The sequence below is a fragment of the Acomys minous genome (assembly GCF_964271855.1).
Source record: "Acomys minous genome assembly, chromosome: 7".
NCBI classification, from domain to species: domain Eukaryota; kingdom Metazoa; phylum Chordata; class Mammalia; order Rodentia; family Muridae; genus Acomys; species Acomys minous.
Window position 1 is genome coordinate 2,755,577 of NC_140488.1, and position 27,072 is coordinate 2,782,648.

The window sequence follows — 27,072 nt, forward strand, 5'->3', positions numbered from 1 at the left end:
AATATAATGAATGGATCTTTCCTGATCAGGAGGGAACACTTAGGTCAAACAAATGCAATGTCCTTTCTTAAGGCTGTAGCTCAATTGAGTGAAAAACATATTGCTGTTGTTTTTTTTTAAAGGTTTTCTCTCTGTGTTCTTGGTAGTGTGCAACAGAAATGAATGTAAAACTAGAAGTAACTGAGACTTTATAGACATCATGATTGAACAGGTCAGATAACTCTGCAATAAATGGAATGAAATAACGAATGGCTCCTCAGTAGTAATATCAACACCACAAGACACCAAAAGACCTTGTCCCGATTTGACTGAATTGAGGTCACTATCTGTAACTATCTACTATTAGGGGTGACCAGGCCATTTTCTTGATCAAATATACAGAGAGGTGGCACAGAGGTGGCAATGACAGAATGGCTACAAAAGATTTAGAGAATGAACTTTCAAATCAGGGCTGTCCATCCCTTAACAATAGAAAACAGCTGGTGGCGGATAGAAACATTTCCCAGGGTATCCCAAGATCTTTTGTTTAAAATTGTTGTTATTAATTTTGTTGTATTAACTGCCTTTTTCTTAATTTTTATTTTATATATTTTAATTAAAATATAGTTATATCACTGTTCCATTCTCTTCCTTCCCTTCAGCCCCTCTCAACCCCTTCCTCCAACTTTTTTCACATGGCCTCCCCATCTCTCAAACTGATAGTATCTTCTTCCCCAATTATTATTGGCAAAAGCCTTTGAATTACAGGGTGTACTGTGGAAGGTGAGAAAAATTTAGAAGTTTGTTCTAGGTATGGTTTACTTTTTCCCAAAGGACACTTTAAGACCTACTAAAGTAACAAGTGACAGCTGGAAATCTTCAACTGAGAAATGTCCTGGGAAATACAATGCGCATCTGAGAAATGATGCGAGTAAATGATGCAGTCATAGAACTGACCACCTAGCTTCCCGGGAAAAAACCCAGAAGCTTGAGAATTGAGGATCCATATTAGACATTATAGTCATAATTCTTGATAATAAATTCAGATAACATATTCTGCTCTGACAGATGCTTATGGAAATTGTGCAAAGTTATCAAAACATCTAAAGCACACAGAAAAATGTGGTCATTAAAAGGAAAATAATACCAGAGTATGTGAGAAAGTAATATCCCACTCTCCACTCTACTGTGGAGAATGTTCTGTCCATTGGCTAGATCTGGGTAGGGGTTTAAGGTTTACCGCCTGTATTGTCCTTGGCTGGTGCCTCATCTTTGACCATGTCCCCTGGAGGGGGAGACCTGGTGGCACTCAGAGGAAGGACAGCAGGTTACCAAGAAGAGACTTGATACCCTATGAGCATATACAGGGGGAGGTAATCCCCCTCAGGAACAGTCATAGGGGAGGGGAGTAAGGGGAAATTGGGAGGGAGGGAAGAATGGGAGGATACAAGGGATGGGATAACCATTGAGATGTAACAAGAATAAATTAATAAAGGAAAATAAATAAATAAATAAAATAAATGTAAAAAAAGGAAAATAATACTTCAGGGAAGGGTGACTTTACTGGTAGTGGTAGACTTGAAATCTGTTTCTCCCTAGCATTGAAAAAGAGGGTATATCCACTTCAGTCCAAAGTACACAGTGGATGGACCCATTCCACTAGCATATTTTCAGATGCAATTAATAAAGGGATCTGTATTTGTGAATTTCTTCCTTGGAGTCGGTGATCAGTTCTCTGCTGAGATTTATGAAACATGCACAGCCAGGCCACATGCAAATGCTTGGAAGACCATTTCAATGTAATTCAATTGCTGTGTATGCTGAACCCAGAGGTCCTGGGATACTTAAAGGGCAAACAGTTACCATCTGCAGAAAAATCTATTAAAAAATAGACTTATAGAGCCTAACTTTAAAAGCTGATTAAGTAAATTAATGGGGATACTCTTAAAAATAAATCCTATTTTTAAAAATAACCATTATAGGTACAGATAAAAAGCCCTTTGTGCCAAACATACATTTAATTCTAATAAGGTCACTATCAATTCATATATTCATTGGTTCTCTTGTTTGTATGTACTTAAGCTGCTTCTTCCTTTTTATAATTTTGGTTATGAGCCTAGCCTTTGATGGCCGAGCCATCTCTCCAGCCCCTGCTACTTATTTTTAAATAATACACATAATGATACAATAAAAATGTACAACCCACCAATGAGAATGTTTGAGTTTCTGTAGGGTATGTGCTTATACTTAAACTCTGTGATTCATATGATATACACACGTTTTACAGTTTTCAGATCAAATACTTTTGTGATGTGCCAATTTGCAGTTCCATTATCTGTTTATAATGGCTCCATTTCTATAAATGTTATTAATGTTTCAAATTGTCATGATTTATTTTTGATACTTTAATGGATATGAAATACTAATAAAATAATACATTTATTAATGTTTTAAATTGTCATATTTTACATTTGATGCATTTGTAGATGTGAAATAATACCTAATTATATTCACATTTTCCTGATTCATATAGAGGTTAAAAATGTTTCAAACTGTGCTACTACTCCTATGATCAAATTTCATACTTACCTTATTTCCTTGTGTTGTCACTTAAAAAAGACTTATTATATATAAACCATGTGTGTATGCAGGCATGTGGAAGGCAGAGGACAAGCTGGGGTCAGTTTTCTCCTTCTACCTTGTGGGTTCCAGAGATCAAGGTTAAGTTATTATGCTTTGTGACAAGTGCCTTTTTCCTTTGAGCCATTTGCCATCCCGGCTTTGCCACTTTTCTTTTTTAATTAATTGATTAATTACTGAAAGTAGAGTCTTCTCTCATACAGTACATCCCAGTAACAGTTTCCCCACCCTTGTGCCACTTTTCTATTGAGTATTGGTTTTTTTTTTCTAGGAAAAAAAAGGTTTATTTATTTTTTATTTTTTGATTAATTTATTCTTGTTACATCTCAATGGTTATCCCATCCCTTGTATCCTCCCATTCCTCCCTCCCTCCCTCCCGTTTTCCCCTATGACTGTGATTAAGGGGGACTCAAGTACTTCTATTCACACACACAAAGATCATATTGGCTGGAAGAGAGGGTGAAAAATGCTTTTTAAATTTATATTTTCAATTAATTCTTTTTGTTACAAATACATTTATATTATTACACACACACACACACACACACACACACACACACACACACACACACATAATAAACTACACACAGCAAGAAGAATCCTGATACAATAAGGATTTATATAAATGTTACATTCATAGTGTTTTGGTTATTTGTATTTGGCAATCTTGAAGAAAACATCTTTCCTATCAGACACTGGGGAAAACGTCCTTATTTTAGTTACTGACAGAATTCTGCCTAAAATTGAGTATTGGTTTTGTGTGTGTGTGACCTGTGTATGTGCACATTGAGTTAACTGATGATTTCTAAGACTGTTTCTAAGTTAAAAAAATGATGAAAATTTGGGGTTGATTCTCAATTTTAAAAGGTACTACTACTCTTGTCCAGCCCACCACCATTTTTAGCATGTCTAATTGAAAAAAGCTCTTAAATGATTTGCTGCCTCTACTTTTTATTTAATTATTATTGAATGCATATATGAGTCACACTGTGATAATTCAGCACAATGATTAAACCAAGAGCAATTTTAACTCCTTACTGCCTGCTTTCTTTATCATTTTGATGCCCTCTTTACATATTTGTTTGTTTGTTTTTCTTCAGTAAATTTGTCAAAAGTTTTGAGACTGGTAGTGCTTTCGAAGGCACCTTTTTCTGCTTGGCTGTCTGTCTGCACTACTTGTACTGTTTCTTTGTTTTTTTCCTATTTTATTTTGCTTCTGTATGGGTTGTCCCATTTCTTTACTTTCTTTAGCTATGTTCTGTGGTCCTTCTGGCATTTTAAGGCACTTTCAAACTGTTTTTTTTCACAATTGTCTTTAAATTTTCTGTATCAATTTCACCCTAAGTACCACTTTAGAAATCCAAAGCAAGATTTCAGATATAAATATTTATTATTTTGAATAAAAGATAAGTATCTTTTTAATATCTCATTTTCCTGGTATTTTAGACAAGTCTATGTATATTCATTAGTTCATACTTATTCATTGAATTTTAATTTTTAACTATCAATTGTAAACTTGATTGGGCCTTTATTTATTGAGAATTTATGTGTTTGTTGATTTTCCCACACAATTCAATTTCTGACTTAGCCATTTTGGTTACATACTGTTAATACATATAGAATAGAAATATATTTTGTTATTGTTATGAAAAAGAAAAATAAGAAATCATATGGATTTTTAATTTTTAATTTATTTTTCATGAATTTCATACATGAATACTATATTTACATAATTTCCATCTCATCTCTCTCCTGTCAGCTCCTCTCATGTTTTCTCCTTCCCTTTTAAATTCATGACTTGTTTTTTCTTAATTGTATACACACACATACCATGTACACATACACACACATGCACATAACCTACTGAATCTATATAGTGTTTTTCCTCTGTGTGTGTGTGTGTGTGTGTGTGTGTGTGTGTATGTGTATGTTTAGTGCTGACCATGTGAGATCAGATAACCTATATCTGATAACCTGTCAGGAGGCTCATCCCAAACAAAAAGACTGAACACTTTAAAAATGAAAATATCTCCCATACTCATGGATTAACAGAATTAATATTGTGAAGATGACAGTCATACCTAAATCATTCTACAGATTCAATGAAATCCTGATCAAAGTTCCAGAAATTCCTCACAGAAATAGAAAAAAAAAATCCTAAAATTCATATTGAACCACAAAAGACCCCAGAAAGCCAAGGCTCTATTATTTTCAATTGGATAATCCAGGAATGTCTTTGATGTAGTGGCTCTCAAAGGACTTGTATTTTCCACTTGAGATTCTCCTTTAAAAAAAATGGACTGATACTTTATTGCAAAGGCAAAACTGTTTATTACATAGTACATCTTGTGTGTGTTGTATGCATTATTTTTGATTTTCTTTACATGCAGCTGTATCATTTTAGTCATTTTATTTTATTTTATTTTATGTCTTCTGTGCTTTATCCTAATCTCTTCTGTTTTATTCTGTCTTTCCTTATTTTCATAGAATTGAAACCTTGTTTATTTCTATTTTTGTATCTTTTCAACTACATACATGAATGGTTACTTAAATGTTAATATATATATATACTTGACAATAGAATTATTTTATCAATTGAATCGATTTATTTCACATCTCCACTCTCCTTCCAAATCTTATAAGAATGTATTACCGTACATGTTTTACTATCTCCTTCCATGTAGCTTGTTCTGTGTAGTTTTTCTAACTTATTAGCCATTTTAAAGCTTATGCATGCATTTGCCAGTACTTACATATTCATAAGAGCATTACTTTCAACTACAGGAAGATATAATTTTAGAAGCCATTTTGAGAGGATTTATTTAATCATTTACTTTTAATTGTGCATAGAGAGCATACAGAGTTTCAGATGCTGAAGAAATAGCAATAAGTAGAAAAAAAGTCCCTACCATAATGGAATTTCCAACCTGTTGTGAAAGAAACAGTAAACAAAGACATTTTTTCAGTGCTGTGAAGAAGAAAAAAATGACAAATGATCAGGGAGAGGAGGATTACTATTTGTTTATGGTAAGGTGACCAAAGAATGTCTTTTTACTGTACAGTTCAATGCGACCAAAGGCTGCGGGGAAGCCAGCCATAAGAAAAGCTAGAGTTAAAAAGGCTCTTGAGTACAGAAGTCTTACTGTACTTGTGTAGAATTAGCTTTATGCTAACCTAGCTATATCAGGTATAGAACTCAGAAATAATAGTCCCCACCCACACCCCTTTTAGCATTTCTAGACACATTTTCCTTCTTTTTTTTTTTTTTTGACATCTCTTGTTACCTTTAAGAACTCTAATGTCACCCAAATTGATAAGTCTTTATGGTTTGAGTCTACACTGTGCTGATCGCTTGGCTCTATTTTAATTTACTGACTTTGCAGCTCATTATGGTTGTATTTCAACACTTCCAGGACAGTTAATTTATTAGTATATTGAAAATGGTTCCTCCCTCACTTTATGCATTCGCTCATGTTTAGCTTTCTCATGAACATCCACTGAACCTTTCCCTTTTATCCAGTCTACTACCAATTACCTTTTTGGTAATTTTTTTTCTTCTATAGTATGTGACTTTAAGTAAGTCCCTTTTCAAACGTGTTTTTAATTTCTCCACTTCTGCCCCCAAAATATTGTAATTTGAACAATACATTTTTGCTAATCTCTATTAGAGAATTATATTGTATGAAGTCTTTGGAGTGAGTCTAATGTTGTTGTCAGCATCAGATATTGACCATTGTCTTAGGTGTTTTGTTGCGCATTATACTACCTTCCCCTTCCTGAGCAGTCATTGATAGTGCTGTCCTTCTAGGGTGTTTTTGTAACACCTCCTCCAATTGCCATCTGACACCATCTTTACGTTAATTCCTCAATTTGAAAGTTTTAGATTAAGCAGGCAATATATCTTTATTTGAACATCAATCCAAGATTAGATAAAGCTGAATTTCAATAAAAAGTTCTTTCCTCCAACCCAGTTCCTTTTTGAACTTTTGTGCTATTGGATGATTCTCCTTTGCTAGTTTTATCTAGTTCACCCCTTTTATTGAGGTTGAAGAATTTCAATATTGTGGCTTAATATAGGAGTCTAGTTCTAGTTTATAGGCAGGCAGAGTTTCAGTTTATACCTGTTGTCCTAATTATTTATAAAACTTTGGGCATCTCTCAAAAATGTGCCAGTTCAGGCAACAATTGTAGGATCTTACCATTCTTAGGCAGGGTCATGAATGGGATGCTGGGGGAAGGAAAGAACAAGACTGTTTAGTTTATAGAGATCTCAAACATGAAGGCAATAATGTATATCAGGAAAGAGTTTATTCAAGGTATGATTAGAAACAGTTAGTGGACCAGATTTTCAAATGCTTTGAGCTGCTATGTCATTTCTTTTAACCTGGATAGATGAAGGATATCTCTGTGCCTTTTGTCTTCTTTTTTAGTTTAATTTTCAATTTTATTTAGAATTTAAAACAAAATAAAAAATTACCTTCAAAATCATTAGTAAAACTATATGTAATATTCTGCCAGTCACCAAATATAACATTTAATAATTTTAAAAAGCAGAATTTTAAAGTTTGAATAAAATTTAGTACAAAGCACATAAAGTCTGAAATATATTTTAAAAGTCAAAATGATTTTGCACATCCAAAAAGCCTTTCAATGCTTCACTTTATTGAAATTTTCAGTTCTTTTGTTTTATGGTTATCTCTAAGGTATTCTTATTGGCATTCTCATTGCATGTGAATGAATCTTCAGTCTTTCAAGCCTAGTCACTTTTTTCTTTCAAAAATATTTATATTTAAAAAATATTTTTCATGAAGTAAAATATAATAAGATAAAACAAAACCAATCATGTCAAAGTTGAACAAGGCAACCCAACAGAAAGAAAAAAGCCTCAAGAAGAGGGACAAGTGACGGTGTTCCACTCATTCACACACCCAGGAGACCCATAAAAACACTCAACTCGAAACTGTAATATATTTGCAGAAGGCCTGATGTGGACCTGTGCTTGCTGCCTCAGTCATTATGAGTTCATATGAGCTTTGATCATGTGTACTTAGAGGACCTTGTTCTCCTGGTGTCCTCCATCTTCCCTGCTAACTTAGTTGTTGGAGCTTGAAGGATTTCTTCCATTTAAACAGCAGCAAAATCCCAAACATCATCCACAATGCTTATTTGAGTTAGTGGAGGACCACTCTATTTTTGTAAACCTGCTCTTTACAGAAATACACATTTTTGGGAAGTCCAACTTTCTGCGAGGATTTGAAGTAGATAATATACCCATATTTGTAGGCTTATTGCTTCTGTGGCACTCTTGCTTTCGGGAGTATCACACCCAGCAGTCTCGATTTCCTGACAACTTGTCAAATAATGTTACGTATGCCAGGAGAATTCTAGATTTGGAGATCAAGTTCCAGAAGGTAAAAAATGAAATGGCTGAACACATGTAAAAAGTTGAAGCTCAGATGAAATTTATATAATAATATGTGGTTTGCCTTTATGGTTCTGGTTGTAATGACCTTTAATGTTCATATGAGATCATTCATCCGTAAAAACAAAGAAGTGTTGTAGTTTTTTTGTTTGTTTGTTTGTTTTGCTAAAGGTGTCATAGCCAGAGAAGAAAAGTCTTGACTCACCATGTATTATATATAGGGCGGTGTTGACAATGACTTTTCTTGTAAAATTTTAGGTATATGTTTAGATATGTGTATCATCAGTAAGTGATTAATATGGGAATACATTTCAGTCATTATTATTTGTCATACTCACCAGTAAGTACTTCTAATAGACTCTTCTGCCATATCACAGGAAGTATTTCAGTTAATATTTGCCAAAGGCAAATCCTCCTCAGAACCCTACTGAAACATCTTTATTTATTGCTCTCTCTGTTCTAGGAGTATACTATTGATGTATTTTTTAGACAGACATGGCATGATGAAAGACTGAAATTTGATGGACCCATGAAGATCCTTCCACTGAACAATCTTCTAGCTAGTAAGATATGGACTCCTGACACCTTTTTCCACAATGGCAAAAAATCAGTGGCTCACAATATGACCACACCCAACAAGCTGCTCAGACTGGTAGACAATGGGACCCTCCTGTACACAATGAGGTAAGAGAGTGGTAACACCCCCAACTCATAATATGTTGGAACTAGGCCTTGCATTGAAAGTAGTGGGATTTAGGATATACACTGAAAATTCCGTTGCTTTATCATACAGATACATGTATGCTATTTTTATGTATACTTAGAAATATATACATATATATATTCAGTAGTTTTATATACATACTATTCTTCCACATTCATAGATTTGTATAGTATGTATTTTGAAATATATTTATATATTTCAAGTTCATATATTTGTACATGCATATTGCTACATAAGCATACTTTTAACACATTTACATGTACACACGCATGTGTATTTCATATAGTTGCACATAGGAACTTTCTGAGACATAAAGAAATATGTTTATATTGTATAAGTAGTACATATTCAAAGACTTATGTGTATGAGACAAGGCACATATGTGTGCAAGAATACCTAAATACATAAACTTACAAAAACTTTTGAAGAGGCATGAACACTGTTCTCATTAGAGCATGGTAGTTTTAAATGCAGTAGCAAAACAGCTCAGTGACTGAGTTGTAAAAAGCAAAAGAGACATTGATAGATATTCTTGAGAACATTTAAAATAAAAATGTGTTTTATGTCTCTTTGGCTGGGGTACAGAAGTTTGATAGGAGTAAATTTTCCAAGTAAGTTCAGATTATACCTATCAATTGAAACATTCATAAAATATAAAAATATGTGCCTTTGCACCTATATTCTAAAGCATAAAACTGCACAGTTTCATATATTTCATTTGAGTGATTAGATGTTGTGGTAGGTAGAATAAGACTGTCCCCCGTAGGCTCGTATGGTTGATTGCTTTGTCACCAGGGAGTAGAACCATTTGAAAGTATTAGAAGGTGGAGTCTTGTTTGGAGAGGTATTCTTTTTGGGGGTGAGCTTTGAAGTTTCAAAAACCCCATTCCAGGTTCAGTCTCTGTCTGCTGCCTATTGGTCAGGATGTAATAATCATCTACTGCATGAGTGCCACGCATCTTGTCTTGCTCCCCTGCATGATAATGGACTAACCTTTAAAAATTTAAACAAGCCCCCAATGAAATGCTTTCCTTCATAAGAATTCCCTTGGTGATAGTGTCTCTTCAGAACAGTAGAACATTGACCAAGACAGATGTTATGGCATCTTGATGTCAATTTTTGAAGCATTTGCAATATAATATTCTTTGTTCTTACAAAGAAACACGTCCTTGGTTCTTGTGCTTGCTTTTCGTATTTTTTGTAGCTTTACTGTTAACAATTTTTTCTTCCTGAACCTTGCACCCATATTAATGATTGTCAATTTTGAGTTATTAAGATAACCTTTGTCTAACAAGAAATATAAACCTTCAATTGAAGTAGTCCAAGTGGATCCTTCTACCACACAAGCTATCAACAAATTGTTATAGTTTATATTTGATGCTACTTTGTAGGCATGAAAATGCATGAGTCATGTGAGCATGGAGGCTTCATCTAAAGCTTTCAAGGAAGACAGGGAGGCCAGGAGATCCATAGCAAGGTCAAATTCCCTGAAAGCAGCCCTGAGAGGGAGGTATGTGTAGCGGTGAGAGTTAAACTGAAAGTATAGGAACATACACATGCCAGAAAAATGTAGTATCTGCTGAAGAAAACTGTTGGAAGTGACTAGAACCAGACCAAATTAGCCATATAGGCTATAACAAGAAAGATCATAAGAGTCAAGGCTGCTTAAGTCCTTTCTGGTCTTGAGATTCTAAACACAGAGGTGTAGAATTTAATGCTGACTTTTTGTTTTTTCATTTCCCAAATCCCTCCTGCCTATATATCCCTATTCCTCCTGTTTTGAAATGGGAATGCTTGATATGCATCACTGTACGTTGGGAGAAGTTTTTCCATCTTACATGATGTCACAGTTAATAGTTTGCCTCGGATATCAGTAAAGAGTATGGTCCCTTCATCAGGGAAACTGCAGGGAAAGAATTGATATGGTTTGAATGAAAAAGAGATGTACAGTGTTAGGTGGAATTATGATCTTGGCATATCTTTTAAAATTGTTTTTGTTTTTGCTTTTTGAGACAGGGTGTCTCTGTGTGGCCTTGTTTGTCCTGGACTTACTTTGTAGACCAGCTGGCTTTAAATTTACAACCATCTGCCTGCCTCTGCCTTTCAAGTGCTGGGATTACAGGCGTGCACCACCACACCCAGCTACAATCTTGCCAGATCTTTATTTGCAAGTTAAATATGAATCGAGATGTGTTTGGGTGTCAAAGTTAACAAGGCATGGAGTTGTGATGGATAATCTTGATTGCCGTCTTGGTAGAAATTGAGGAGTGGTAAAGGGGGAGTGGTAAAGGACACCTCTATGAATGGTCCAAGGATTTTTCAAATTATTAACAAGACAAATATTGGGAGCACCAATCCATAAAATGAAGATGGAATTATTTCTTGGAACTGTAAATGTTGATATAGATGTTAAAGGAGTTGATAGTTTTAAAAAGATGGGAAAGAACAGTAAAATACTTTAATAGTATGATTTTTACAATCATCGGCGTCAATTTCACATCAACACTGTCACTAAATTTTCTAATCTTCATAACTAGGGGTTTTTATCTCTCTACCTTAGAGGTGAGGAAAGAGAAAAATGGAGAAAAAAGAGGGATGTATAAATGGCTACACTGTAGATAAAGGTCAGATTCTATTTGCTGTAAATGGACAATATAACACATATTTGTTAGATAGCAGAAAAGAGGAGATTGAAATATAACTACTGAGTACACTGCAGAAATAACATTTTTATGATAGAGGAAAGCATAAGAGTTGGCATAAAAACTACAGTTAGTTTTAAAAAATTATATGTGAAAATATGTATGCTTAAAAGGAGGTAGGGAAAATAAGTCAGGTGGGATATATCAATGCACATGATGTAAAAGATGAATTTGGATATAATACAGTATTATATAGAAAGAGATGGGAGAGAGCCACAATTGTATTAAAGTGGAGGAAAGAAAAGAGATTAGTAGTGGTCTCCATTCTCCAATAAAAAGACACACCAACATTCTTCTGCATTCAAGAGAAGCATCTCAGCCACAAGAATAGACAATACCTCAGGTTAAAAAAAAAAAGGTATTCCAAGTAAACAGACACAGGAATCAAGCTGGTGTAGCCATTTTAATATCTAATAAAATAGACTTCCAACCAAAATTAATCAAAAGAGATGAAGATAGTCACTTTATACTCATCAAAGGTAAAATCAACCAAGAGATCATCACAATTCTAAACATCTATGCTCCCAATACAAGGGCACCCACATTTATAAAAGAAATATCAACAAAGCTTGGACCACACATCAATCCCCACAAAACAACTCTGAGATTCCATCTTACACCCATCAGAATGACTAAGATCAAAAGTTCAAGCGACACCACATGCTGGTGAGGATGTGGAGAAAGGGGAACACTCCTTCATTGCTGGTGGTAATGCAAACTAGTACAACCACTTTGGAAATCTATCTGGTGCTTTCTCAGAAAACTGGGAACAGGGCTTCCTCAAGACCCAGCTATTCCACTCCTTGGAATATACCCAGAAGATGCTCCACCACACAACAGGGACATATGCTCAACCGTGTTCAAGGCAGCCTTATTCATAATAGCCAGAACATGGAAACAGCCTAAGTGTCCCTCAGTTGAAGAATGGATAAAGAAACTGTGGTACATTTACACCATGGAATACTATTCAGCTATTAAAAACAAGGTATTCCCTAAATTTGTGGACAAATGGATTGAGCTAGAAATGATCATAATGAGTGAGTTCACCCAGAAGCAGAAAGAGTCAAATGGTATATACTCACTTATATCTGGACACTAGCCCAAGGGGCAAGTCCCATGAAAGTCTTCACTTACCAGGAAAGTGAGACAGAGGGGAGGACATCCTGTTGGGACTCTAGATGAGAGAAGCATGGGAGAATGAGGAAATAGAAGGATCCAGAGGGTCCTAGAAACCTACAAGAAGAACATCATGATGGGTAGATCTGGGCCCAGGGGGGTCTCCTCAAACTACTGCACCAACCAAAAGCAATATGTGCAGTAAACATTGAATGGACAGGAAATTCTCCACAGTTATGTGGAGAGTGGGGACTGACTCAGACATGAACTCTGGTGCCCCATATGTGACCACCTCCCCTTGGTGGGGAGGCCTGGTGGCACTCAGATAAAGAATAATCAGGATACCAAGATGAGACTTGATAGCCTATGACCATATAGTTGGGGAGGAGGTCCCCCTCAGTCATAGACCTAGGGGAGGGGTATAGGGTGAAAGTGGGATGGAGGGAGGAACAGGAGGATACAAGTGATGGGACAACAATTGAGTTGTAATCTGAATAAATTAAAACACACACACACACACACACACACATACACACACAAAGAAAAGAGATTGGTAGTATATTGTATTTAACACTGTTGTGGAAAGGATGGTACACATTACATGTGAGCAGAAGACAGTATAACATAAAGAGGTTGATAGAATAATGACCTGGGTATGCTCCTTGTTAACAACATGAATAGCAAAAGACTTTAAAAGGAGCACAGGATAAGAAGGAATGGAAACAGGAAATGTAGAATAGAGAATGGATTAAAATAGCAAAGGAGCACCTGAACAGTGCAAGATAAAAAAGGGTGCTGGAGAAATGGTTCAGTGGTTTAGAGTGCTTACCACTTTTGCAAAGGATTAGGGTTAAGTTTCCAGTACCTCTGTCTGGCAGCTTACAATTGCCTATATTTACAGAAGATCTGATACACTCCTCTGGCCTCTACCATGAGTTCACTCAAATGTCTGCCACCCCTGCCCCCATCTCTCTGTCTCACACACAAATAAAAATAAACTTTATATAATACATCTTTGAGTTTTGAAGAAGAGGGGGCAGAGAAGAAAAGCAAGGATGTAAATACTGAAATATGAAGAAGAGAGAACATGAAACAAGCAAAACATGATTAATCACCAGAAAAAAGACTTGGATGAATAGGAAGAGGATAGCTATTGAGGTCTCTATACCCTGAATCAGACAAGAAAGTGGGTTTTTATGAGCTAGGTGTATAGGTAGATGCCTTTATGCTTATTTTGAAGTGTAGTAGAGAAAAAGGACAGAAGTACAGAAGGTTGATGAAACCATTATTTTCCTAGCACAGCAGAGAGTACACCTTAGATCCCAGAAGGTGGGCAGAAAGAAGAATGAGGCTCGAAACTCTGAGATAGAAATCTTGGCTCTTTTTATGGCTCTACAAGTGATTCATCTAGTGACCTTCACAAGTCACAAGCTGTTTCCTTTCTTCAGTTCTTCATTTAATAACACTAGCTGCTGCCGGCCTTGCAGCAACATAGAAAGAAGAAATTGGACAAAGCCTGCAGACCATTTAGAATTTTTCAGAAAGACTCATTCTGTAGCACTCTTATTATTTTTGTGATGTTCATTAATTTTATTCTGGAGTTAATGAGAACATTACGAAGGAAGGACAGCTACGTGGAAAAATTGGACCATGTCTTTCTGAGTATGTAACTGGTACATTTAGGGAAGTTTTGCCTTCCCTCACCTTAGAGCTTCAGGATGACTATAAAATGTAGGCTAAGCCCTACTTCTCACTGCTCACCTTAACAGCATGCATACTAATATTGGAACAACACATAGAAGTTTCACAGAACTAGCCCAACACGATAACCACATTTAGGACCTCTTTTGAACTACCCAAGCTAGAATATATATTGTGAACCCATTCTTTACTAATGATATAATACTTACTGATAAAAGAAAGGACAGATATATAATGTTCATCAGTATCAGTACTATAATAAGAATCCTCTTCAGTTTCTGAATAGGAAAATACTCATAACATTTAATTTGCTTTTATGCCATTGAATCACCTGCCCAGTGACACATTTACAAAAACTTAATATGTGTAAAACTCTGGGATATTTATGAAGCTGCAGAGACAAGGCACTACTTAGTTCTTAAATATTTCATAGTATAGTATATACTAGTATATATAGTTTATATAGTCTATATTATATATACACATATATATGAAGGAATGTACAATAGTAAAAACATCTCTTCATAGGGAGATGTACAATATGTCATGGACTCATAGGATAAAAAGAAAACAAAATAACATGCAAGCATCAAAAGGCAACCAAGAGACAAAAAACGTGATTCAGAGGCTTGCTCTCCAATACTTGGGCAACCTCACTTTTTTATACAGGCCATGGCCACCTGCCTAGAGGTGGCACCAGACACAATCAGCTGGACCCTCAGCCATTAATCATCAATTAAGAAAATATACATATGCTTGCAGACAGGAGCCTAGCATAATTTTCTTCTGAGATACTTCATCCATCAGCTAATGGAAACAGATGCAGAGACTAACAGCCAAACATTAGGACATGTTCAGGGAGTTTTTCTTTTCTTTATTTATTTCTTATTTATTTTTTTAAGACTTGCTAACATTTTTATTATCTAGGACTCAGAAGTTTCAGGGCTGGGATCTCTTTCTGTCACATACTGGCCTATACCAGTGGCTTTTAGGTGGATTTCTTTTTTTATTAATTTTATTTTATTAATTTATTCATATTACATCTCAATGGTTATCCCCTCCCTTGTATCCCTTGTATCCTCCCATTCCTCCCTCCCTCCTATTTTCCCCTTACTCCCCTCCCCTATGACTGTGACTGCAGAAAGAGTCAAATGGTATATATTCACTTATATCTGCATACTAGCCCAAGGGACATGTCCCATGAAAGTCTTTACTAGCCAGGAAACTGGGATAGAGGGGAGGACATCCTATTGGGACTCTAGGCGAGAGAAGCATGGGAGAATGGCATGCAATAGCACTTTCAAGGTATTGGAAGCAAACCTTGTATTATAACAGAATTGTAAGGGTACAATACCTCATATTAGAGTAGAAATATATATAATATCTGTAAAGAATAATCTTAAATTTGAATTCTATACCAATGTATCAAAATTAAACATATTTTGCATCAATATGCAAAATTAAAAATAACCTTGTTTGTGAGTAACAGTTAAGGCCTTAATTTGAGGAATAGGTTCAATAATCTACTTTTTGCCCTGCCATCCCTATATATTTCTATATTCTCCCTTCTTTCTTTTCATCCTGTATCTCCAAACCTATGAAAGAAGGATAAAGTAAAAGAGTCCAACTTCATTTTCTCTCTGAATAAGACAAATAATAACTTATAACCAACTCCCTATAAAAATAGATATCCATATCTCAAGAAAGCAACCAAAACCCTACCCAACCCCCCTGAAGGGAAATGAGGCATCTTTCTCTTTTTAAGGCTTCTTCTGCCTGATTTGGGATGAATAATACCTTTGTAGGTGCCTAAGTACAATTGGGGAAAATGGTTAAGCAAGCTAGGAATAGCATTTGTGGTCCAGTTTCTAAATGGTGAGAAATTCCAGCCTTAATAGAAATCCTGTGTGGGACAATCTGATATGCTCTGCCAATTATGATCAGAAATTTTCTTTGGAGCTGTCCTGGGAGCTGTTCTGTTCTGATGAGGAACAGCAACTGAAGCACTTGGGTCTGGAACATAAAGGATGCAGGATGTCAGCCTGCAGCATGCTGAGAGGAACGACTCCTGCCAGGTCTGATCCAGCATCAGTGTCCAGTTCTTTTGTTCTTAAAACATGTAATTTCTCACAAGAATTATATAGTCCTAACACTATAAAAGTATGAGATGTACGGGATGCACAGAACAATTAAGGCTGGTTTCTGCTTTTTGTATGAGCAGAAGAAAGACATCTGTAAATCTTCATTCATGCCATATGAACAATGGCATCTATAAGTCACTGGGATTCTGTAGCCAACAAGAAGCACTGTCTCTGCATAGACATTCATGTCTCAGCCCGTCTCAGAGCTATTCCCATGTAGTGGAATTAGCAGTATAAGTTACCTGCTTGTTCTGCAGTTTGAATTTGTGTAGGTGTACACTGCCTTGAGTTAGGAGTTTCTCTTTCATCTAGGTCTGTTTCATTTTGACTTTTTTCTTTTAAATGTATGTTTTATTTATTATAACCTATCCACACTACATACTGACCACCATCCCCTCCCTCCTATCCTCCTAATCCCACCTTCTTTCCATTTTCAGCCCATTCCTCTCCTCCAGATCTCTGACAGGGGGCCCTCCAGCCCCAACTGTTTGGCATCTGTCTATTAGGTCTCATCAGGATAGCCTGCCTCCTCCTACTCTGTATGCCTGCTAGGCCATCTTGTCTATGGGCAGGGACCAAATTGTGGGCATCAGAGTGCATGTCAGAGGTTCAACAGCAGTCCCCTCTCTCCCGTGGAGAATAGGCAGTCTATGGGTTACATCTGAACAGGGGGTGTTGGTTCTATGCATGAACTGTCCTTGGTTGTTGCATCAGACCATGCAAGCTCCCTTCCCCTTTGTCGAAATCTGTAGGCACATGATAGTCTTTGTGTGGGAATCCTGTTCCCTCCTGGACCCTCCATGTCCCAACTCTTGCATAAAATTTGCAGCTTTTCTCCCAGAGTCTTGCTGGGTGGAATCACACAGAGGATACCAATGTTGGGCTAATATCCATTTATGAGTATATACCATGTATATCTTTCTGGGTCTGGGTTACCTCACTCAGGATGATCTTTTCTAGTTCCATACATTTGCCTAAGAATTTCAAGATTTCCTCGTTTTTAATAGCTGAGTAGTTTTCCATTATGTAAATGTACCACAATTTCCTTATCCACTCTTCAGTTGAGGGGCATCTACGCTATTTTCAGATTCTGGTAATTGTGAATAAAGCTGCTATGAACATAGATGAGCAAGTGTCTTTGTTGTGTGGTGGAGCATCTTTTGGGTATATGCCCATGAGTTGTATGGCTGGATCTTGAGGTAGCACTATTCTCATTTTTTTTGTATGCACTAACACCAGAAATGGAGGAGTGTTCCCCTTGCTCCACATCCTTGCCCGCATGTGCTGTCTCTTGAGTTTTTGATCTTAGCCATTCAGATAGGTGTAAAATGGAATCTCAGAGTTCTTTATAAGCCTCTGTTGAGAATTCTCCATTTAGCTCTGTACCCCATTTTTAAATTGTGCTATTTAGATCGGTTGTGTTTAATTTCTTGAGTTCTTTATATATTTTGTATATTAGGCTTTTGTCAGATGTAGGGTTCGTGAAGATATTTTTCTGGTCTGTTGGCTGTCATTTTGTTCTGTTGACAGTGTCCTTTGCCTTACAGAAGCTTTTCAGTTTCATGAGGTCCCATTTATTAGTGGTTGATCTTAGAGCCTGGGCTGTTGATGTTCTGTTCAGGAAATTTTCTCCTATGCTGATGAGTTTGGTAATGTTCCTTCTGTTTCTATTCTGTGGTATAGTTCAAAGAGTATTAGTATTAGGTCTTCTTTGAGAGTCTGATATAATTCTGTGCTGAGTCCATCTGACCCTGAGCTATTTTTGGTTGGGAGATTTTGATGACTGTTTCTAGTTCCTTAGAGGATATAGGACTATTTAATTTGTTTACCTAATCTAGATTCAATTTCTGTAAGTGGAATCTATACCTCCCTGCATGCTCCCCAGCATTCTGGCCTACCTGGGAGCCAACAGTCTGAATCCAACAGAAAGGATTAGGATGAAGCCCCATTGTCTATGCTTGCCCTCAAACCCTCTGATCATCAGGGACAACCAAACCTGCTAACACCAAAGACATCACAATTGGAAGAGGGCAGTGTAAGAACACAAGAAACAACTCCCAAGACCATTTGATACCATCAGAAACCAACATTCCCACCACTACCAATCTCTAGAGATAATACCACATCAGATACACAGGAAAAAGATTTCAAATCCAAGGTTATGAAAATGATAGAGACCTTAAAGGAGAAAAATAAATCACTGAAATTACAACAGGAATACACAAAGAAAGAGGTGAAAGAATGGAATAAAATGCTTAAAGAAATTAGTGAGAAGAAACTACAGTCAAACAGGAGAAGGAAATGAATAAAATGTTTCAAGACCTAAAAATGGAGATAGAATCTATGAAGAAAACACAATCTGAGATAATCCTTGAAACTTAGAGGAGAGGACAGGATCTACCGACACAAGCATCACCAACAAAATTCAAGAAAAGAAAGAAAGAATATCAGGGATAGAAGACATGATGGAAAAAATTGATACAACGGTCAGAAAATGTTAAATCTAAAAAGCTCCTGACACAGAACATCCATAAAATCTGGGACACTATGAAAAAACCAAACCTAAGTATCGTAGGGATAGAATAAAAAGAAGACTCCCAGGTATAAAGCCCAGAAAATATTTTCCACAAAATCATAGAAGAAAACTTTCCTAACTTACAGAAAGAAATGCTTAGGGAGCTTTGAGGAAGAGTGGGAGGAAGAATTGAGGGAACCAGAGGGATCAAGAACTCTACAAGGAGACCTGCAGAGTCAACTTACCTGGGCCTATGGACCATCAACCAACAGCATGCATGGGCTGAACCTAGGCCCCTATCAGATGTGCAGCTTATTCTTCATGTGGGTCCCCTAACAATCAGAGAAGGGGCTATCTCTGACTCTGTTGCCTGCCTTTGGATCCATTTTCCCTAGCTGGACAGCCTTCTCTAGCCTTAGTGGTAGAGGATGCACTTAGTCCTGCTTAGACTTGATGTACCAGGGTAGGTTGATATCCCATAGGGGCCTCCCTTTCTCTGAAAAGAAGGAAAAGGAGGAATGGGGGAGGGGTGTGAGAGTGGGTCTGGGAATAGAGGAGGGAGGGCCTGGGATCAAGCTGTAAAGTGATTAAATTAATACAATTAAGAAATGAAGAAAGAAAATATACCATAAGCTTGTCCACTGGCCAATCTGTTGGGGACATTTTTCAATGGAGACTCCCATTTTCCAAAAGACTCTAGATTGTGTTAAGATGGCATAAAACTATCCAGGATAGTAAGAATGTAGCAGGGACAACAAAATTAGCCTTTTGGGACATCTATAGTAAGTTTCATGAGAAATTGCCTTTTCTCTTGAGATAGGCACTCACTATGTAACTCTAGGTGGTCTGGAACTCACTATATAGACCAAGCTGGCCCTGAACTCATAGTGATAAACTGGCCTCTGCCTTCCCAGCTCTGGGATGAAAGGCTTGCATCACTGTGAGAAATCACATTTAAATTCAGGTATAGGAGATGTGAAAAAGTTAATTATATTCAGAGACAAGGAAAAATAGTACAGAAAGTATATAGTAGGTATGAGGGAGTGAGGCAGTGATAATACACTAAAGATCAGTGTATGAGGGCCAGAGAATAGTTATAAAAGTGGTCTGGCTTGGGGAAAAGCATATACATGATATGTTGACAGAACAAAGATGACAATTCATGGAAAAGTGGATTGTAGATGAAGAAACCAAACAGATTTATACTTTAGATATGCCACTCTGAGAGCATGAGCAAGGAATGTCAAAGTGAAGAAAAGATGAAAAAGTTCTTAACACAGACACTACAGTAGTACTCATCTAATAAGACAGATAACTTCTGAGAATTGCAGAGTACCGAATGCCTACTATGTGCCAGACACTTATATTATCTTAAATCTTATAGTAATTATCCAATATATATGCCTATAGATATGTTTATGCTTATTAAACTGATGTGGAAAATTAAACTTAGAAAAAACAAATTAGTTTCTTAAGATGTTGCCAAAAGTGATCAGTGGGATAGAAATGTATTTCTTCTTTCATGTTCAGAGCAGATATTCTTCACTGACAAGAGGCCCATTTAGAAAAGATGTGTTCAGGGACCCAAGGTCCCCTCATCTCATGGCTCTACCATATTAAACACATACTTTCCAATGCCACTGGCTTTTCTGTGTGAAGTGAGTTAAACAGAAAGAACAGAGATGTTGTATTGGAGGTGAGTGTGGGTTAGGCTTTGAGAGCACACTCATTTCCACTAGCCTTCTTTTTATGGAAGAGCTTATCTGTATATTCCTTACCAGCAAGCCAGTCTGGGAAAATAAACATTGCTATGTGTAAAAGGAATTCTAGATTTGTTTTAAAATTAAAATATCTGATTGTATTCCTAGCAATGAGGATACTAGTTAGAGAAATGTTCATATTCTAGGGAATGGCAAAGTCCTGGACAAAGGAAGGTTAATTCAGAGTAGTAAAGCAAACAAGAATGAGAGAGATTTTCTATAGAACTTTGAGGCCAAATACAGGATTGAAGAGAAACATTCAGAATATCTGTGATATAGTTTCCTGGGACACTGAATAGAACAAACATTCTAAATATTAGAGCAATTTAATATTTAGCTTAAAAGAGGGGAAGGCTAGAAATTTGGTTCTTCTTGAGGATTTGCAATGTACCAGACACTACCAAGTGCTTTGTACATATTTTCCTTGCTTAATCTTCATAGCAGTAATCATGTACATTCAGTGCTGAGGTGTAGTGCAGTGCTGGGATGGTGATGAAGGAAATGGATTGTGCAGTAGGTTACTTCCTGGGCCATTTTCTGTAAAATGACATGGAACATAGCAATATCTTGGCATTAAAGCCATTGGCAATAGTAAATGTGATAAAGTGTGAGAACTATGTAATAGATCCTGGCAGGTGGCCACTCTCTCTGGAGGTTTTTATTTTGCTGTTGATATCCTCAAACTTACAGTAAAGAAACTGAAATTTCATTAGACCAAGTTACAACACTAAAAGAAGAGCTGATACAGAGACTCAGTTCACAGTTAAAGCAGATTTTTCTATCTCACACCACAATGATGCATCACTTTTTGAAACACAGTGATGCTTGGTGACCACTTTTGAGTAACGTATATGAGCTGGACATGATGAGCTGCATTGGGAAGTGCAGGTCTGGAAACCAGGAGAGCTTTTCCACAGTGGGGGATTTGTACAATAGAATACATTGTACAAAGTGTCTTTTATGTGATGTGATATGTGTATATTTAGCTGAAAAACAAGGGAAATAGTCACTGCTGCCTCCATGTTGTCTCATCAAGAGGAAAGTGTTGTTTTGAACCAACTGAGAGATGGTATCTATTATGTTGAGATGATGATTCATTCTTTCATTCTTTGCTTGGATGATTGGGTCAGTTTTGCTAATGTACTTGGGATGTGTTAAACATAGATTGTTTGAATCTTAAAAACTGCATGATGCCAGGAATTTTCTTCCCTAAACTTTAATAGTAGTGCTCCTCTCTTCCTAGTTTAGATGCAAATACCTTGCACTTGAGTTTTCATTATAGAGAGTGCCTCTGAAATGACCAGGAACCAGAGAAAGCATTTGGGCAAGATTTTTAATAGTATAGGATTTAATGTAATCAAGGCAATGAAGCATTGATAGTTTTCTTTTACACAGCCCTTTTTAATAATGGCTTTTGCTCAAGGGGACTCTCCCTGCAGTTCCTTATGCTTTGAATCACATTTAGTGAGCCTCACTCTAATGAACTGCAGCAAGAACATAGAAGAGATAGAGTGTCTCATTTGGGGATCTGGAAAGCTTAGGATGAGGCAAGAAAGAATAAATTGTAAAAGTCTTCAGTCAGTCACAAATGATGCTATGTGCTGAGTGCAATGACTTACACTGTATATGAAGAAGCACATAGTAATGATTTGCTATGTGTCAACCAGTATCCCAGGCATTTTATCATAACAAACAGAAATCCTTCTGTCAGAAGCCAGGCATACAGATACTTAGAAACCTAGATGTTGGGGATTATAATATTCAAAATGTTCTGGGGTTTCTGGGAGCTAGAGGAAAGCATAACGACAACATGACTTTCAGAAAGCAGCAGGGCATAGGTAGTATCCAAGCAAAAAAGATGTGTTGTAGGTAGAAAGAAGAGGAATTTAGGCAACACACAAAGATGAACACAAAGCCTTCTGTGAAATCTCAAGTATTTGCAAATGGATGGAGTGAGGGAAAGCAGGAACATCAAAAAAAAAAGTTAAGATGGAGTTACACCTCTGAGATAATTGTTCCACTCAAATGTGTTCCCTCTGGAGGCTACAGGCAGTGATAAGGTGGATGGCCTTTCTGCCCGTGCACTGAATCTCCTGTCTCCAGCTTTAGGATTTAATGGTTAGGCTGCCGACAATTGGGATTCTGGTGACTAATGCATAGCTTGTTTGGGGTGTTTAGGAGAGCATATTTCAAATGACTCATCCTGTACTGATAATGGCTATTAGTGATTTACTACCCTTTCTTTTGCACCATAAATCCCAGACCCTGCCCTTTAGTTCACAATTACAGGAATAGTCTGCCTGGCAACTCAAGTGCTTTCTAGATTGTGTTGCCTATCTTTTTGCTCTTAGAATTAACATCTCTCTGAGCACATTGCTCCACTTCCAAAATGCCTAGTTCACAGATGGTCTACAATGGGGCTCACCTCAAACTTCTAAAACCCTATTAGCCTGTGGAGTTTATACTGGGACCTCCTATGTTCATTCCTGTTATCAGGCCCATCGCCTGGCCAAACAGCCAGAACATACAAATATATGCAACATCATTTAGTCTTTGGAACTCTATTCGTCCCAGGACATATTAGAATTGAGTTTCCTCTAGGGCCTCAATTAGTTCGTGTCTCCATTTAGGAAAATTCTATGAATCATTAAATGTTCTTCTTATAGCAGCTTTAATCTAGTTGATCCATTTGCATACATATTAATCTGTAGTTTAAATAAAAAGCATAAAAGTTAAGTAATAATGCACATTTTAACATGTTAAAATGTTGTGGCTAGTTCCACATCATTCTGTCTAATGAACATGACAGGTTGCAGTATAAAGAAGGTACTGAAAAGGACAAATGGCTCAGCAAGAGTTATTATCAAGATTGAGGACTAGAACCTCATCTTCAAGAGGATTCCTGCACTTGAACCAAGGGCAAATGAGCACAAGATTAATTGGCTCAGTTAGAACAAAAACACTGCTGTGGGTAATTTATAGGAAGCCAATTTATTGTTCTGGAGAATTAGAAGTCCAAGATCAAGGCTCCAATAGATTCATTGTCTGGCCTAAGCTATCTACTTCAAAGCTACCTTCTTTCTGTGTCCTTACCTAACTGTAATTGCTAACCAAGTTACTTTAGGACTCTTTCATAATAACCCTAATTCAATTCATGAGGGACAGAGCCCCCATAACCTAATTACTTCTGGAAGGTCCCACCACCAAACAATTTCTCAATGAGGAGGAAGTTCCAGTATATGAATTTCAAGAAGACGAGAAGAGACCATAGTAAACTCTGTGCCTAGATTCTATAGTTTTGAAGTGTGGTTATTTTCTTACTGTGTTAATGCTTTTGAGTGTATTCCAATATAAAATCATATGATTTACAAATGGTATTGAATCTAGTTTAAGAGACAAAATATATGCATCTACCCCCAAATACTAAAAAAAAAAAAAAAAAAAAGCAAAGCACAGTATGACAAATACAAGGAAAATACATAGTTTTTGCATGAAAGTTATAGTAAAAAGAAAAATCCAGCAAATACCATAGTAAGAATAATCTCTCATGGGTTGCATTCATTTTGAAACTGTATTTACAGGGATGATGTGATTGGACACTAAATAAATAAGTCATTAATTCATCTTAATTCCAAAGACATACTTCATGGTGTTAAGTCAAGAGCCAGGAGTTTTAGCTCCATGATAGGAACTGAAATAAATGTCTAAAACTGTCAAATTCTGTCACATCCTTTCTCCTTAACTCTATTTTCCCTTTCACTTTGAGATTCTAATACATATATCTTCTGTCTGATATGTAAACTCCCTTGGGCTGTGGGAAGTAAATGAAGTGTTTAATATCACTCTTATTTTAAGTTTGTAAAAATACATTAAGCCAGCATTCTGAATCTTCATGTTTTGAAAAAAGTTTTGCTGAATATGTAGGTCATTTTAAGTAGTATCGAAAATTAATTATTTTCTGTAGTAATTTTAGTCATATTAATTTCCCCAATCTATGAACAGGGAATATATTTTAATTTATTTTTACTTTTTTCTATCTCTTTCATTGTTGTTCTATAGTTTTTAGTGTGGTTCTATACCTTTCAGTGTAGTCAGGGCTGTCTAGAATAACAGAACTCCTATTGGATGAACGTCTCTCTCTCTCTCTCTCTCTCTCTCTCTCTCTCTCTCTCTCTCTCTCTCTCTCATATATACGTATATCTTATTGGAACGATTTACAGGCTGTGGACCAGATAATCCAACAATGGCTGCCTATGTATAGAAGGCCCATGAATCCAATAATTGTTATGTCCACGAGGCTGGCTGTCTCAGCTGGTATTTAGTATACACTAGAATCATGAAGATGTAGGCTCTAATGCTAGTGAAGGAATGGGCTTGCTAGGGAGATGAAAACAAGCAGACAAATAGCAAAAAATTCTGCCTTTCATGTCCCTATATAGGCTTCCAGCAGTAGGCATGACTCAGATTAGAGGTGGGTCTTCTCACCTCAAAATATCAGTAGTAAAGATTTAGATTAGGAATGGATCTTCTCACTTCAAAGAATCCAGTTAAGAAAAAAAATATGTGCACAGCTATTTTGGGGTTTTACTTAATTCTACATATATTCTAATTGACAACAAAGAATAGTTACAGCAGTGTGTATAACATCTACCTCCTTGATAAAATGTATTCCTACACATTTTATTATATTATAACAATTGTGAATGCAGTACTTTGGTTTTTTCTGTTACAGGGAGTTTATTATTAAGATATGAAAATATTGTTTTATATGTTTATTTTTTCCTACAAATTTATTGAAACGTTTTACTCGTTGTAATAGTTGGTTATTGGAGCCTCGAATATTTTCTATATATAATAGCCTGTTTGAAAATAGAGTTAATGTGACTTCCTTCTTTTATATTTGGATGCCTTCTGTGGTTTTCTTATGCCAAATGTCTCTGATTATGTCTTACAATAGAAGTGACAGGTGGTTTTTAGTTATGACTTACCATGAGAGATTATGGTTATTCCCTAAAATTTAAGAACATCTATTAATTGTACATTTCAGTAGTATTCAGTGTAATTTCTACATACACATGGATGCATGTTTACCAACCCAGCCCCACAGCCTCCGCAATCTCCTCAACCAGTTTCTCTGCATTCCTGTCAGTTGGTTTCTTTCCATACTGAAGGAACATGCATTACTACTCTTTCTGCATGTGATTTCTTATCTTTGATATTTTCCGGTTCTACATATTTCCCTAAAAATGACAGTTTCATTCTTCTTTTGTCATTGAGCAGTAGTCTATTGTGCATTTACAAAAGTTTTGCTCATCCTTTTCTCCAGTTATGGACACCTAGACTCATTCTGTAACTTGGATATTGTGATTAGTGTCATGACTCATGATAGTTAACCAAATGTGTATGCAGATATTTCTTTGGTATGCTGCTTTCATTTTTTAAAGCTGAATATTCAGAACGAGTGTGGGTGACTCATATGGTAGTTACATTTTTAGTTTTTTGAAGAACCTCCACACTGTTTATGATAATGGTTGTGCTAACTTATGTGCTCCCAATGGTGGATCAGAAGTCCATTTCTTTCTGTATACTCACCAGCATTTGTCATTTCACTGTGTTACTTTTTGTCTTGAATTCATAGGAGTGACATCTTAATGATATACATTGAATGTATGAGTATGTCACCTCAAAGTCAGTTTGACTTTTATTTTTCAATTTTTATCTTCAGTTGTTTACATTGCCTAATTTTTAGATAGATTTCTTAAAATACAATTTACATGTCGGGCAATTCATTCTCTTAAAGTGCATGATTAAGTAGTATTTTAATATACTTACAGTTGAAAACCATCACCAGTGGAAACTCTATACTCACAGTTCTTTCCTTCTTGGAACTGCCAAAATCTCTAATAAAAACTGAACAAAACTAGCAGACAGATTTGTCTGATCTTCAGGCTGAGCAATTTAGTCTTTTGCTATTAAGTGCAATGTTATAATTTTTTTGTAAATGTCATTTATCACTTCAGAAAATTGCCTTTTTATTCCCAGATTTTCAGAGTTTTAAATCATGATGGGTGTTGAATTTCATCCCCTTGCTTTTGCCCTTGTCTTAATATAATTTATTCTTTGCACAGCTACTAGAGCGATTCTAACCCATTAGCAAAATGTCCTAGAAGGCATTTATTATGTAGCCCATGCCCCACACTTTTCTCTCAGAATTTATATTCTACTAATTTCCCCTTGTTCTCTCCACTATATCTACAGAAGCCTAACAGAGAGCCTCTACATTTCTTGCTCTTCCTACTTTCACTGCTCATTTCCCCTGTTTCTTAGTCAGCTGCAACCTACTCAATGCTCCTTTCCCCCAAATACCCTGTG

The 27,072-nt window shown here is 36.3% G+C and overlaps 1 protein-coding gene across 1 annotated transcript in view; it reads left to right on the forward strand.

Annotated features, from left to right (window-relative positions):
- Positions 1-27,072, forward strand: part of GABRA3 (gamma-aminobutyric acid type A receptor subunit alpha3) — a 173,957-nt gene that overhangs the window by 101,630 nt on the left and 45,255 nt on the right. The window contains exon 5 of the mRNA XM_084788916.1: positions 8,505-8,725. Within this exon, the coding sequence (XP_084645042.1) occupies positions 8,505-8,725 (221 nt within the window). The remainder of the gene's footprint in view (positions 1-8,504; positions 8,726-27,072) is intronic.